Raw genomic sequence first — 16,831 nt, 5'->3', positions numbered from 1 at the left:
TGACCAACACTTTGAATTGTGACCGGAAACTGATCGGCAGCCAATGCATGATTCACTTAACAAGTGCACTGATTCAGCTAACGGTGGCAAAAAGTGGGACAAAACTAACTTGGAGCACACAGAAGTTATGTCATCTTAGTTCTTTTTTTAATTATTTAACATTATTCAATAATATTATTAGAAGGAGGTGGAAGAGTTCAGTTATAAAGGCAAAACTGTGGCTGGAGGCTGGCTGTAGAACAGATCACAAATAACTCATGGGTAAGTTCCTTTTTAAGCTAAAGTGGAAAAAGAAAGCCAAGCAGTTTTCCATATGATATTGAACATATCCCTATACTTCAAGGGCTCTGTGAATCCTGAATTTCATTGATAGAAAGCCAGAGTAACTTTAGAACTTAAATTAAATCAGTGATAAATGTGAAATGAGTCTGCGAAAGAGCAAGAAAAAGAAGAAACAAACTGGATGTCAGAACAAACCATAGAGATTGCCAAGAAGAAAAACCAAAGCCAAGAAAGGACAATGATCTCAGGAAGGAACTTAACCAAGAATTTAAGAGAGCTGTTAAAAGAGACAAGAAGCAGAGTTACAACAGCTATAATAAAGTCATTGAGGATGGAAACAGACCTGTAAAAGCAAGGGAAGCTTCCAATTCTTTTGTTAACTGTTCCATTTCGCTTATTCCACTGTTTTCAAAAAAATCTCTTGCTTGATCCAGATTCTCCAACTTGTATCTTGTTGATTTCCATGTCAATGATAGTCCTTGTGGAATAAGCCAGCGAAATGTTATGTTTTCTTTAATCAGAAATTTGGTCAAGAAATGATAGTCTCTTCTGGTCTCTCGAACACGTCTTGGAATTTGTTTTAATATTTTTATATTTTTATTTAATATTTTATTAAGATTAATAATAAGTATGGATATATTGGTTTAAATTACTCTTTTTTTTTCAGTGAGATTTATATTAGATTTAGTTTATATACATAGAATAGAAATTTTTTAAGACTGTTTGACTTGAAACTAGTTAGAATTTTCTTATAATATCAATTTTTTTTCTATTAGATATTTTTTGTATTAGTAGCATTGAATTATGTATCTAATTATTTATTTCCTTTTTCTGTATCTGCATTTATACTTTTGAGAAAAGCAGGGATGATACATCCCTACACTGTATGTTAAATGTTTGTAAGTCTGTATGTTATTTTAAAGAAAATTAATAAAAATATTTGGAAATGTTTAAAAAAAAAAAAAAAAGCAAGGGAAGTCTTCCCAAAATTCTCTTAAACTCAGAAGATGGTTCTAACCTCAAATTGGTATACTGAAAGATGCCAAAGGGATGATGGCAAGTAATTCATAAAGAGCAAAGATGGGAGGGTATATCGAAATTCTATACAGCAACAATGTCAACATCCAAATCACTTTGGATAGAAAATATTCCTAATTTGCAAGAAATTCTAGTACTGAAAGATGAAATTAGATCAACGTTCTGATCATTGCCAAGTTGGAAAGACTACAAGAATTCACTACTGTACAAGAGAATTCAGAATATATAGCAACAAGAGATGGAGAATAAGTAAAAGTTCTAACAAAGCTATCTTGAATACCATGTATAGCTAAGAAAAAAACCACCACAAATATGCCATTAAACAAAAAAACACAGAGTGCTCACTTGTGTCACAAACAACCAGGCTCAAATTGTCATACCTTAGATGAGTGATGGTAAACCTTTTTTCCTTTGTGCCAAAAGAACATGCATGTGCATTATTGCCCATGTGCGAGTGCTCACACTCATAATTCAATGCCTGGGGAAGGCAAAGACAGCTTCCCCTGCCCTCCCGGAGGCCCTATGGAGACCAGAAACAGCCTGTTTCCCAATATCTGGTGGGCCCAGTCGGTTCATGTTTCGCCCTCCCCAGGCTCCAAAGACTTCCCTGGAGCTGGGAGAAGGCAAGAACGCCCTCTCCCATCCCCCTGAAGGCTCTCTGGGAGCTTAAAATGCCCCTCTCTGAGCCTCTGTGTGAGTCAAAAATCAGCCGGCTGGCACACACATGCATATTGGAGTTGAGCTACAGCAATAGCTCGTGTGCTAGCAGATAAGGCTCCACTTGCCATCTGTGGCACCTGTGTCATTGGTTCGCCATCACTGCCTTAGATATATGCAAAGATGTAACTTTCTTGAGAGGTCCATAAAGCTAGAAATGGTGAAAGGAAAGAACAGTATGCTAGAAAAATTGTTTGACTCTATTACAATGTAAATAGTAAGTGCATCATTGGAAGACTTGATGAACCAGACAGGAGACCGATCACTCTGAAAAAACTCTGCCTATATGGTCATAAGAACATAAGAACATAATAAGAGCCATGCTGAATCAGGCCAAAGCCCATTGAGTCCAGCATTCTGCGTCACACAGTGGCCCACCAATTATCCTTGGGGATCTTGAGCAGAAAGAGAAAGCAAGACCCTCCCTTTCCCCTGACCCCCAACAAATGGTACTCAAGAGAATCCTGCCTGCCTCAACCAACATAGAGGTGGCACATGGACATCTGTTTCAATAACCACCGATACACTTGGCATAATAAGAGTTTGGTCCATAAGAGTTTAGAATGATCTGATGGCAGATAGTCAGAAACAGAGTTGGATAGATATAGACATAAATATTTATTTTCTGGACAGAGATTCATTCCAATCTTGTTTTGTTACTTGTAACCCATAAAATAACATCTTGATCTGAACAGATGCTCCAGATTATATTCAGTGAAGGACTGCCATCTTCGGCGCTACTGGTGCACCCTCTAAGGATGTCGCATGCACACAGGCCCATCAGCAAAAAAATTGGCTTCTGCACATGCGCAGCAAGCAAAATCTCATGTGAGGACATCCGTGAGAGCAAGATTTCTGCTATTTTCGCTATTTTGAAGTGGTTCACTACACCAAACTGGCTCAGGATCAAAGTACTACCAGAAAATAAACCTATCATGATTAGATAATTTGCATCAACCCAAATTGTTGTCAGATAGCAGCAAAAATACACTGAATATCCAGGATTTGTTACCATCTAACACATTCAGAGTTGTTGTTTTTTGTGTATGCAACATACTATATATAAAATGGCTAACCAGAGGAAGATGGTATTTTAATCTCTTGTATCCACATACATCACATACCGGATTCATATAACTCTAAATTAGTGGTTCTCAACCTGGGGGTCGGAACCCCTTTGGGGGTCGAACAACCATTTCACAGGAGTTGCCTAAGACCATGGGAAAACACAAACTTCCCATGGTGTTAGTAACTAAAGCTTCTATTCTGGCGCCTTGGAACACATTTTTATAATCCAACCAAGCAGGCGTTTACAATGGGAGTGTCCCTCTGACCTTCCTGCCAATCAGCTTAAAGCTCTGTTGGGAGAATTGGCGCTAGACTTATGGTTGGGGGTCACCACAACGTGAGGAACTGTATTAAGGGGTCGTGGCATTAGAAAGGCTGAGAACCACTGCTCTATGATATAATATTGCAAAAATCGCAAAAATCTCACATGAGTGTCTTCACAACAGATTTCGCATGCTGCACATGTACAGAAGCCAAATCTCACCCAGGAGCATGCGTGCGCACAGCTGTGCACGTATCCCCAAAATTGCTACCGGTAGTACCTTGCTGTTCCGGTAGCAGGCCATCAGTGTCCATGTTCCTCTGATTAATTGCGAGATTTGTTCATTAACAAAAACCATAGACCAATCCATCAGGAGTGGGTTCTACTTACCTTCCCTACTGGTTCGCATTGTGTCAGGAGTGCGCAATGTGCCTCCATCACATCACGCAAATGGCCCTCTGCACATGTGCAGAAGTCTCTGCATATGAACAAGCCATTTTCAAGGAGCGGCAACCAGAGAACTGGTTCAGGAACCGTCGCTGCTGATTGCAAGTGGAGGCAAATTTCCGCCACTGGTATAGGACAAACAATCTGCTGCAGCAACCCACCACTGCAATATATCCTGATAATCATCCTTAGGGCTAAAAATTGCCCAGAATGACATGCGATTGGGAAGGGCTCTTTATAAATAACAGAGACCTTGGAAGCAAACTTATCACTCTAGAAGTGTTTGGGTTGAGATCACACTGGGCATACCCGCAGGGATGGAATGATTAAGAGTATTTACCGGGCTAGTGATTTGAGGAAACCGCTCTGCAAGGTTACCCCAATCTCACATTTGATTTTGATTTTGGAGATTCTAGAGACGATGATCGCTGTTCTGCACAACACGCAGGTCAAGGACAGAATTTTTACCCTTTTAGAACAGAGCTACTAGGTGATAGACTAGAACAGCTGTAAGTTCCTCCACTCAGCATCTCATGCATCTGGCTGCCAATCAAAATGCCCGTGATTGTTCCACTCTTAGGACTGTCGGTCTGAGGCTACTGGCAATTTTGCAGAGAAACTGCCCACACGATCCATTCAGCGGTGATGAAATGACCACACTGTGGTGTGCCCCGAAAGCATAATGTGTTGTGTAGTACAGTGTAATTCAATGTGGGAAAGAGTAGTTTTTCTTGGTTCTGTTCCTAGGTCTTTTTTTTTTTGGCAGAGGGAGCAAACATGACATATCTTCATAGATTTGGCAAGAGAGAGGGGACAAAAAGCCAGAGGAAGGGAACACAAAATTATTTGAAATATTCTGAAGTGGTGCTGTTCAGAAACAAATTCAGCTGTAAGAATGTCTTGCATTAACTAATTTGTAGGCATATAGTGCCTGAACGTTTCATTTGTTTAAGCCTGTGGGTGTGAAATAGAACGCAATGGTACAGCTGGTGAATTTAGACTGTAGACTTAATGTTCTTATGTTTCATGCTCATTTCGTGCAGTCCCATCATCCAGTCTATAAGTTTCCAGGTTCCTACAGCCTTCTGACTAGTTTCTCAAAGTGAGCAAGCTTAAGAATCTATTCTCTGTGCTGTTTTAAGAATCCCAGCGACCGGTTAGGTCCCACAGAGTTGGCCTTCTCCGGGTCCCGTTGACTAAACAATGTCATTTGGTGGGACCCAGGGGAAGAGCCTTCTCTGTGGCGGCCCCGGCCCTCTGGAACCAACTCCCCCCAGAGTTCAGAATTGCCCCCATCCTCCTTGCCTTTCGTAAACTTCTCAAAATTCACCTCTGCCATCAGGCATGGGGGAATTGAAATATCTTCCCCAGGCTTATATAATTTATGTATGGTGTGTTGTGTGCATGTTTTTTAAATTATGGGTTTTTAACTTCGTATTATTAGATTTGTATTGTACATTGTTTCTATCACTGCTGTGATGCGCCCCGAGTCTACGGAGAGGGACGGCATACAAATTAAATGAATAAACAAACAAACAAACAAACAAACAATAAAAAATAAAATAAAATAAAATAAAATAAAATAAAATAAAATAAAATAAAATAAAATAAAATAAAATAAAATAAAATAAAATAAAATAAAATAAAATAAAATAAAATAAAATAAAATAAAATAAAATAAAATAAAATAAAATAAAATAAAATAAAATAAAATAAAATAAAATAAAATAAAATAAAATAAAATAAAATAAAATAAAATAAAATAAAATAAAATAAAATAAAATAAAATAAAATAAAATAAAATAAATAAAATAAAATAAAATAAAATATGTACATTAAGTCTTTCAGGGGCCGAAATGAAATTTGAGACCCTGTAGATTGTTTGTCATTCGGATCTGAAACTTGTGATTAATTGACTTTTCCTCATTTGAGGGGTTCTTACTATGAGTGTGGGTTTTTTTTCATTTTGTTTACTTTTTGCTTACACGCTGATTGGTTCATTTCGTTACACTCAAAACAGTACAAATGTATAATAAATGAGAAAACAACAGCAGGGTTAAAGTGCTTGTGGCATTCCAAAGACCTGGAACACCCTTACTCTCCAAATTGAGGTGCTACTTTTTAAAGGAAGAATTCTTTTGGAGGAAAATTGTTCCTCAGGGCTCCAAATGTACCTTTTGATCCTATCACACCTACCCCATTCATGACCTAAAACTAAAGAAATAACTAGATCCATCACCTAGCTATTTCAATTGGACCTTTGAGACCCCTCTGTTTTAGTTTCAAATGATCTTAATTAGCGTTATTAGGCTTGTGACTCTTCTCTTTTTGGAACCTTGAACACAAAAGTGTCCGTGGAGTGTGGTTTAAAAAAAGATTTCAAGATGGCAACGACAAGGAACACAAAAAAACACCATCTTGATTTCATCTCCCCTTGCAGATACTCTTGCTTTGATGTTTGACACAAACAGTTCAGAGGTAGGTTCCTACTGGTTCGGACCAGTTCTATAAAACTAGTAGTAACAGATGCAGGCCTGCCATATTCCCACATCAGTTCTCTCTTGTTTTTTGCTTCTGCACATGTGCAACCACTTTTAAAAAATTCTGTGCATGCGCGGGCACCCACCCTGAAACCTACACTGAAATACAGCTCACCTGTCTGGAACCCACACCGAATTTCGGACATCAATACCTGAGAAAATGTCCAACGATACTTCACCAGAAGAGCCCTTCACTCCACCACTCGAAACAGAATACCCTATGAAACTAGACTTACAATCCTGGGTCTAGAAAGCTTAGAACTACAATGCCTTAAACATGATTTAAGTATTGCCCACAAGATCATATGCTGCAACATCCTGCCTGTCAGCGACTACTCCAGCTTCAACCGCAATAACACAAGAGCACGCAACAGGTTCAAACTTAATATCAACCGCTCCAAACTTGACTGTAAAAAATATGACTTTAGCAATCGAGTTGTTGAAGCGTGGAACTCATTACCAGACTCCGTGGTGTCAACCCCCAACATTTTCCCCTTAGACTTTCCACGGTTGACCTCTCCAGATTCCTTAGAGGTCAGTAAGGGGTGATCATAAGTGCACTAGTGTGCCTTCCGTCCCCTGCCCAATTGTCCAATTGATTATTCATATATCCTTTCCTCTACTCTTCATTGATGTATTCTATTCTCATATCTCTTCTTCTATCCCTTCCCTGATATTTACTACTACATGTTTTTATTCTCTTTAACTTTCAATTTGTATTGGACAAAATAAATAAATAGTTCCTGAAAAAACCCTCTCTGTTTCCTCAGATTTTATCTTTGTTACAAGCTCACTAACCGGCCTTTGACAAGCTATCCGTATCTCGGCCCTTCTTCTTGTAATACAGTCATAAAAATATTGACCTATTTTAAAGCACTTTTCTCAGGATGAATTAATTCTTGCAAAGTGTATTGAACACCGAGAGAGCTATATATAATTATTTCTATCACCAATGTGATCATCAGCACGAACACATCAGTGAACCAGTCAGCATGTGTTAAATTTCATTAGAAAGTAAGAGACTGGATTAAATTTGTATCAAATGTCAGTCTTCCCAATAAAGTAGTAGAAAGGAGTTGATATAGGACCAGTAATTTACCGTCACAGCAAACAAGCCATCTTATTAAGCACAGTGTATGCATACATTTCTCATTTGTCATTTGACATTTTGTGACTAAATGAGTCACAGAATAATCAAAGAACAGCCTGCATTGAAAAGTATTTGAGATATTTGAAAGGAAGAGTGAATGTATCTTTCCAGACTACACAAGCCTGGAATATTATATTTGTAATCCCATCACAGAAGACATCACTTTGGGTAAAGCTCAGTCAAAACAAACATTGCGTGATTAATCTATTTAGAACGTGGGAGCCCTCTTTAGATATCACTAGCAGGTGAAGAACACCAATACAGATTAACAGTGTTGGAAGGGACCTTGTAGGTCATCGAGTCCACCCCCACTCAGGCAGACCCTACACCATTTTTTTAATAAAAAAAATTTGTTCATTGTTTTTCTCAGACAAACATAACAAACACAACATATAACATTTAGTGGAGTTACAGTTGCTTTCCGCTCAAAATAGAAGTCTTCATTATATAAAAAGAAGAAATATCTTATTATTATTTAACACCATCTACAAAATATATAAAAATATCTATTATAAGACACTACATAAAAACACATCTAAAAGTTTATAAGGATATATATAGAAATTCTTAATTTGTAGATTAAATCAAACTAAAATAAAGAAGATAAGAGATAAAGAAATTACATTTATATTATAATTAATCACAATCTAATACGCTTTTACTATTACTATTTACTTTTACTATTAAATTCAAATTTTCAAAGTAATATAACAACAATCTTATCTCTTTTTCTTTTTATCCCACCAAGTATATACCTTCTGCCAAATATCATAAAATTCTGAGTCTTCTTGATTATTTAACCATCTCGTCATCATGTCGAGCTCGGCACATTCTAAAACTTTCTTAAGTATTTCTGCTTCTTTTGGAATCTCCTTTTCTTTCCATTTTTGAGCAAAAACTATCCTAGCGGCTACTAATATATATACTATTAAGTAATATATGTCTTTTTTATATTTGTTATTTGATATACCTAATAAAAAAAGTTCTGGTGTTTTCTTGATTTCTTGCTGTGTTATTTCTCTTAACCATTTTTCTATTAAATTCCAGTATTCTTTTGCTTTTGAGCATGTCCACCAAGTGTGATAATAAGTACCTATTTCTGTTTTGCACTTCCAACAGTTAGGTGACTTAGTTTGAAACATTTTTGAAATTCTATTTGGTGGCAAATGCCATCTATAAAACATCTTGATTTGGTTTTCTTTAAAGGAAGTTGACTTTGTTATTTTCCAGTTATATGTCCATACCCTTTCCCAATTATTTAAATCTATCTCTTTATTTAAGTTTCTGCACCAGCTAATCATATTGTCTTTTAGTATCCATTTTTAAAAGATGCCAATCCGTCCTCTAAAAAACCTACAGTGATAATGCTCCCACAACTTCTGAAGGAACGTCTGTTCCATGGCTTGATTGTTGTGTCAAAAAAATGTCTCCTTATTTCCAGGTTGAATTTCTCTGTGTTCAGTTTCTATCCATTACTCCTTGTCTGTCCTTCAGGTACCTTGGAGAATAGTTTGACCCCCTCTTCTCTGTGGCAGCCCCTCAAATATTGGAAGATGCTCTCAAGTCTCTCCGGTCCTTCTCTACTCTAGGCTATCCATGCATAGTTCCTGCAACCATTCATCATATATTTTAGCTTCCAGTCCCCTAATCATAGTCCTTGATTTATGACAGTTCATTTAGTGACTGAAGTTACAACTGCACTGGAAAATTATGGCCGTTTTTCACACTTTACAACAGATGGAGCATCTGCTTGGATAGGTGATAAAAATTCAGAGGCTTGTCAACTGGCATGCATTTGTGACACAGGTCATCAATCTGTGGTCTGCGGGCCACTGGTAGTCCGTGAGAAAATGTTGGTGGTCCATGGAGAAATATTGGCCCTGCCTGGGTCACATTCGGCCAAATGAAATTAATCCAGTCCAAGAAGAGGAGAGGGAAGGGAAGGAAAATGGGACTGCAAATGGGCTACAAGAATGGTGGAAGGTCTTAAGTATAAAACGTATCAGGAAAGACTTAATGAACTCAATCTGTATAGTCTGGAGGACAGAAGGAAAAGGGGGGACATGATCGAAACATTTAAATATATTAAAGGGTTAAATAAGGTCCAGGAGGGAAGTGTTTTTAATAGGAAAGTGAACACAAGAACAAGGGGACACAATCTGAGGTTAGTTGGGGGAAAGATCAAGGGCAACATGAGAAAATATTATTTTACTGAAAGAGTAGTAGATCCTGGGAACAAACTTCCAGCAGACGTGGTAGATAAATCCACAGTAACTGAATTTAAACATGCCTGGGATAAACATATATCCATCCTAAGATAAAATACAGAAAATAGTATAAGGGCAGACTAGATGGACCATGGGGTCTTTTTCTGCCGTCAGACTTCTATGTTTCTATGTTTCTATGACTGACTTTCCCAACATCAGCTAGTCACCATCAAATAAGTTCAATTATTTTGTAATAATTACACTGCCTTTAATAATTTTGTTACAATTAAGCAACCTTTAAAGATTTTGTTATGATTAAATAAGCATTTATGATTTTATGTTAAATAGGTGCATTTCATATTAATAAATGGAAGTTTTCTGATCATTATCTTACAAATACAGTGGTACCTCATCTTACGAACGCCTCTTCTAACGAACTTTTCAAGATGCGAACCCGGTGTTTAAGATTTTTTTGCCTCTTCTTCCGAACTATTTTCACCTTACGAACCCAAGCAGCTGCTGCTGGGATGAAGGGGTTTCTTTTTTTCCCCTTTTTTGAAGAAAGAAAAGGGAGGGGCTGCTTGGAGTAGGAAAGATTTTGCAGAGAACAACATGCTTGCAAAGGCACTGAAACGGTGTCTTTTGAAGAAAGAAAAGGGAGGGGCGCCCCCTTGCCTTTCTTCCTTCCCACTCACCCTTTAGCCTAGCCTTGCTTCTTCCACCCGCCCGCTTTAGCTGTTCCTCCCTGCCCTCTGTTCGCCTCCCTTCTAAAGTTTGGGATTTTCCTGAAGGATTTGCACGCATTATTTGCTTTTACATTGATTCCTATGGGAAACATTGTTTCATCTTACGAACTTCTCACCTTACGAACCTCCTCCTGGAACCAATTAAGTTCGTATGATGAGGTCCCACTGTATATTTATCTTTAAAATTTATCTTCATATTAGTGGCCTGCAGGCCCAAAAATATGATTTAGATTCCGTGGGATTTAGATTTTGTGGGGGTTTCAATTTGATGTCCTGACCCTCAAAATATGTCATAATTACCAGTGATGGGTTCCTACGGATATGGTCAGATATGCAAAAGCGGTAGAAAAATTTTGGTCAGGTACGCAGAACTGGTAGAAAAATTTTGATTTTTTTTCTTTTTTTCCCTTCTGGGCTCTGGGTATGTTTTTCCTATCGCAGTAAATGAGGTTGAATGTGTATAATTTTAGAAGAGCTGTGCATGCGTGTGTGTACATACACTTTATATAGTAGATAATCAGTGAAGGGCTACCAAAATTTTTACTACCACACTGTGGGCATTGCATTTTCTTTCAGCATCTTTCAGTGCAAATTTGGTGCTCTGGGGTGGAGCTCCATTTTTGCTACTCTACTGCATCCCCCACCATCCAGGCAATAACCCACCCCTGAAGATAATGTATATTTTTATGTGCCTGTGTGTAATATGTATGGCATATATATAGAATTTTATTGATTGATTGATTGATTGATTGATTGGATTTGTATGCCGCCCCTCTCCGTAGACTCGGGGCGGCTAACAACAGTAATAAAAACAGCATAAACAATGCAATATTAAAAAAGTTTAAAACCCTTATTATAAAACCAAACATACATACAGACATACCATGCATAAAATTGTGAAGGCCTAGGGGGAAAGAGTATCTCAGTTCCCCCATGCCTGGCGGCAGAGGTGGGTTTTAAGAAGCTTACGAAAGGCAAGGATGGTGGGGGAAATTCTAATCTCTGGGGGGAGTTGGTTCCAGAGGGCCGGGGCCACCACAGAGAAGGCTCTCCCCTTGGGTCCCGCCAAGCGACATTGTTTAGTTGACGGGACCCGGAGAAGACCCACTCTGCGGGACCTAACTGGTCGCTGGGATTTGTGCAGCAGAAGGCGGTCCCTGAGAATTAAATGTATATTTTGGATGTCCAGTAATAGTAAGGGAAATTGTATCTCTTTGAGACGAGGAGAGGCCAGGCACCCTAACCTTAACCCAAACCCTTGACGTGAGTGATATCAAGTTGGCCACCTTTAAGCCAGTTTCATGACTTTTAAACCAACTCTGGTCACATGACCGTCAAGCCACTCCCACCTGGTCACATGGCCAGCAAGCCACACCCACAAAATAAGCCACAGTGTGGTAGTAAACATTTTTGCAGCCCTTCACTGATAATAACTACCAATTTTGATGTTTCTGGGGAAAGTTGTATTCATTATGAATCTGCCTGGCTCCCTTTGGGCGTGGCTTTTAAGGCATAGGCCCTTTCTGGGTATTCATTTAGTATGTTTTTAAAAATAAAAGATGGTGGGAAAGGGCCACTTTTATGAATTAATACGAATTACAACCATTTGACTTTAAGATGGATGGGAGAAGTCCACCTCCTTTCCTCTGACCTGGATTGGTAGCTCAAAAATGCCAATGCACCGAGTATGAAGAAGGAACAGCTGCTGAGGCCCTTTTGCTGCCTCAGGAAATCTGACAGCCCTGGGAGCCAGGCTGATGGCTAATTATAAACTCATGCTTGGTGTACTTGTGTCTGGGGGAGGGCAACTGCCAGCCCCGAAGCCCTACTCTCCACCGAGAAGACTGGGTCAACCGAAGCGAGAGATCTAGAGGGGGCTACAGCTTCCCAGGGGCTGGGGAAAGGGGGGGCCTAGCTGTGGGCCAAAGAAGAGGCAGAAGGGACAAGAGAAGTCTGGTTCAAGGAGGCAAGAAAAAGAGTCGTGATGGAGCCCACATCTGCCCAAGACGACAGCTTGAAGAAGAAGCAGCAGAAGGAAAAGGCTAAGAAAACTGCTCTGGAACTTCCGCCCAGGCCAGCCCGCTCTTTGCTGTGCCTCACCCTCAAGAACCCAGTGCGGAAAGCTTGCATTGCCATCGTGGAATGGAAGTATCCTTTTTTGGGGTGGGTGGGAATGTGGGGGTAGCTTCTGGAATGATTTGTGCTTGGCCTGGGGCCCAGCAACCAGGTGTAAACAACCGAAACTTGGAGGAAGCAAAGGCAAAGAGGAAAGGCTGAGAAATATCGCTTGCAACTCTTTTGTGGCCGTGGATCTATTGAGCAAATTCTGTTCACGTTCTCTAGAAATACAGGGATGGAGTCAGATTGGGTGTTGGTCTCTGTCTCTCTTAAAGACACCAGCAGACAGGGAAGAAGTCAAGCATTTATGTTGACCCTGCCTTCAAACGATGCGTAACTCAGAGGTTACTATAACGACGTGTATTTACTGATGTTGTAATTTCTCATTTCTCTAAAGCGGCCGTACATGCCGATTTTGAAATAGAAGACCTGAATGCAGTGGAGATGGTTAATTTGTCTGGCTCCTGTACTGCATTACGCTGAGTTCAGAAATAGATCCCTGTCCCTCCTCAACTGATTTTATAACTGACGGAGGGGATATAATAGCCGAGGTCAGAGAGCCTTAAACAGGAAGGTTTTTTGACAAAAACACTAGCATTTCCCCCCTCTAGGTCTGCAGGATAGTTTTGTTCTGATTCAAAAACTAATTGATCATCATAAGATGTATTTTTTTAAAAAAAAATCTGTTCAGGTTGATTCATCTGCTTGCATCACATGAGTTATTTTATCCTAGCATTTGTTGAATGGAGAAAGAGTTCTGTGATATTTATTTATTTTATTTATTTTATTTATTTTATTTATTTTATTTATTTTATTTATTTTATTTATTTTATTTATTTTATTTATTTTATTTATTTTATTTATTTTATTTATTTTATTTATTTTATTTATTTTATTTATTTTATTTATTTTATTTATTTTATTTATTTTATTTATTTTATTTATTTTATTTATTTTATTTATTTTATTTATTTTATTTATTTTATTTATTTTATTTATTTTATTTATTTATTTTATTTATTTTATTTATTTTATTTATTTTATTTATTTTTATTTTATTTTATTTATTTTATTTTATTTTATATTTTATATTTTATATTTTATTTATTTTTATTTTATTTTATTTTATTTTATTTTATATTTTATATTTTATATTTTATATTTTATATTTTATATTTTATATTTTATATTTTATTTTATTTTATTTTATTTTATTTTATTTTATTTTATTTTATTTTATTTTATTTTATTTTATTTTATTTTATTTTATTTTATTTTATTTTATTTTATTTTATTTTATTTTATTTTATTTTATTTTATTTTATTTTATTTTATTTTATTTTATTTTATTTTATTTTATTTTATTTTATTTTATTTTATTTTATTTTATTTTATTTTATTTTATTTTATTTTATTTTATTTTATTTTATTTTATTTTATTTTATTTTATTTTATTTTATTTTATTTTATTTTATTTTATTTTATTTTATTTTATTTTATTATTTTATGATTGGATTGAATTGGATTGGATTGGATTTGTATGCCGCCCCTCTCCGTAGACTCAGGGCGATATGGTTTGTTATTCTCTCCCGATCTTTGTGTTGGATTATAATCTGGATAAAATGGATTTGTACAGACATATATTGTATGAAATGTATCTAGACTAAAGTTAGAAGAACAAGGTATAGAGCAGGGGTTTGGACGAGGTGATCTTTCTAGACTCCTGTTAAAAATCATAGTTGTAATCTGATGTAAAACAGCTTATCAATCAGAAAAGTAATTATACTGGCATGAGTCACAAAATATAGTGTACATCCAGTAAGCTATTTAAATGAAAGAAATGAAATAAGGCAATTATTAATACAGCTAATTCTTGACTTACAACAGTTTGTTTAATGAGCATTAGAAGTTATAACCAGTGATGGACTCCTATGGGTACGGTCAGGTACGCAGAACTGGTAGAAAAATTTTGATCAGATACTGGAGAATCGGTAGCAAAAGTTTGATTTTTTTCCCTTTTTTCCCTTCTGGGCTATGGATATGTATTTCTTATCGCAGTAAATGAGGTTGAATGTGTATAATTTTAGAAGAGCTGTGTGTGTGTACATACATATACAGTTTATATAGTAGATAATGTATATTTTTGTGTGCCTGTGTGTAATATGGAACATATCTATGACACATATACATAGAATTAAATAGTATATTTTCGATGTTCAGTAATAGGTAATAGTAAATAGGTAGGGAAATTGTATCTCTTTGAGGCAAGGAGAGTCCAGGCACCCTAAACCTAACCCTTGACATGAGTGACATCAAGTTGGCCACGTTTAAGCCAGTCACATGATCTTTAAGCCACTCCCCCAGTCACATGATTGTCAACCCACTCCCAACTGGTCACATGGCCGGCAAGCCACACCCACAAAATAAACCATGGCCATAGCGTGGTAGTAAATTTTTTTTGCAGCCCTTCACTGGTTACAACAGCACTGAAAAAAGTGATTTATGCCCATTTTTCACACTTATGACCAGTATCGGGCTGCTACCTGGTACCGGGCACAATGCGTCCCAGTAGCGAAAATGCAGCTGTGTGCGCAGCTCTGTGTCTCTGGCGTGCATGCATGCGTGTCCCAGCAAGATTTTGCTTCTGCGCAGAAAGCTAAATCTCATGAGGATGCGTGTGCGTCAGAGAGATTTTGGCAATTTTTGCTTCTGCACATGCATGGAAGCAAAAAAATCGCCAAAATCTCTCTGACGCATGCACAGAAGCAAAATCTCACTTGGATGCACACACGGGCATGCTGGCGACCCGAAGATGTGTGCGCATCATACCCGTAGTGGTGGTAAGTAGCAACGTTACTTATTGCTTATGACCATTGCAGCATGCACATGGCCATGTGATCAAAATGCAGATACTTGGCAACTGACTCATATTTATGATGATTGCAATGATCCAGGATCATGTGATCCTCTTTTGTAATGTGCAGGAAGCAAAAAAACCAAAAGATTTTTACAAAAAGATGGCTCTGCCCGACAGACCAGCAGCAGGAACAGTCACGTGAAAATTGCACCTCTAGAGCCACATGTGGTCCTTTCATCCACCTGCTGTGGCTCCCTGTCGCCCGTCGGCACCAAAATTTTGGGAGGATATTCTGCTTGTGGAGGGGGGAGGGTAACAGGGTGTGCCAGGTGGAGACTCCATGCAAGGGGTGGGTTTTCCAGTCAGCTTCACAATTGATAGGGCTTTTGGTTAGTAGTAGTTTGGCTGGTAGTAGAAAAAGGACGCCGTGTTAGGAGGAGACTTGAGTCGAGACTCTGTGGTGGGGGAATCGGACTTCCAGTTGACTCCAGAATTGAACAGGGGAGGGCTTCCGGTTAGGGCCTTTGTGACTCTTTGAGTGTTTAAGGTTGCTGACCCCCTGGGCTAGAGAGTGACAACAGATCGACGCCATGATAAACAGTTTTGATAACAGCATCTGAGCGAGTTTGAATATGCCAAGGTCATTGGCGCTAATGGTGGTCACTATGGTATTCTTTCTTCTTTGTAAAATAATCTTTACAGGTGGGAATACATAAGGGGGAAAAAATGAATTCAGACCCTTCACAGCTAAATTCATGCTTGTGGCTATCTGAAAGTTTACTTCTTGCCAGGCATTGCTAAAATAATAAGTCCAAGGTCTATAATTATCTTTTTTTGGATTTGGGACTTATTGGATACATCTGGGATTTTAGAGAAAAACACGTAGGCCTTCATGAAATGGCTGTCATGGTAGCAGCATGTCAGTTATACAATATCATCTATTTATTGGAAGACATTTCGATCATATTTGTCTGTGTCCTTATTTCTAGCCTTCCAAGAAACACTATTTCCCAGTTTATGTCTCCTTTTTTCTAATAATGCCTGTAAGAGCCCAAATGGAGCTCTAAAGCAACCTGGGAAATAAAGATGATGCCGAAAGTAAAGTGATGCTTCGTTCTACAATTTATTGAAAAGTGAGGGAGAGAATGTAGCTATTCCTTAAATGCGGTCTACATGGCCAGTATATCCTGGGGCATGAGGTTGCCTATCTCTGCAAGACTAATTTGAAATGCTTCAAGTAGTTCAAGAGCGCTCTATAAGTATTTTTAAAATACTGTGCAAGTAGTCCTCAACCTATGACCATAATTGAGCCCAACTTTTCTGTTGCTAAGTGAGACCCTTGTTAAGTGAGTTTTGCTCCCTCGTTTGTTAAGTGAATCACTGCCGTTGTTAAGCTAGT

The 16,831-nt window shown here is 37.8% G+C and overlaps 1 protein-coding gene across 1 annotated transcript in view; it reads left to right on the top strand.

Moving 5' to 3' along the window:
• The first annotated feature begins 12,441 nt into the window (after nt 1–12,441).
• Nucleotides 12,442–16,831, top strand: part of CACNA1S (calcium voltage-gated channel subunit alpha1 S) — a 107,314-nt gene continuing 102,924 nt past the window's right edge. The window contains exon 1 of the mRNA XM_070748865.1: nt 12,442–12,605. Within this exon, the coding sequence (XP_070604966.1) occupies nt 12,442–12,605 (164 nt within the window). The remainder of the gene's footprint in view (nt 12,606–16,831) is intronic.

The sequence above is a fragment of the Erythrolamprus reginae genome, chromosome 3, assembly GCF_031021105.1.
Source record: "Erythrolamprus reginae isolate rEryReg1 chromosome 3, rEryReg1.hap1, whole genome shotgun sequence".
In the NCBI taxonomy this organism is placed as follows: domain Eukaryota; kingdom Metazoa; phylum Chordata; class Lepidosauria; order Squamata; family Dipsadidae; genus Erythrolamprus; species Erythrolamprus reginae.
Note: the sequence above shows the minus strand (reverse complement) of the source record. Positions and strands in the feature narration are given on the sequence as shown.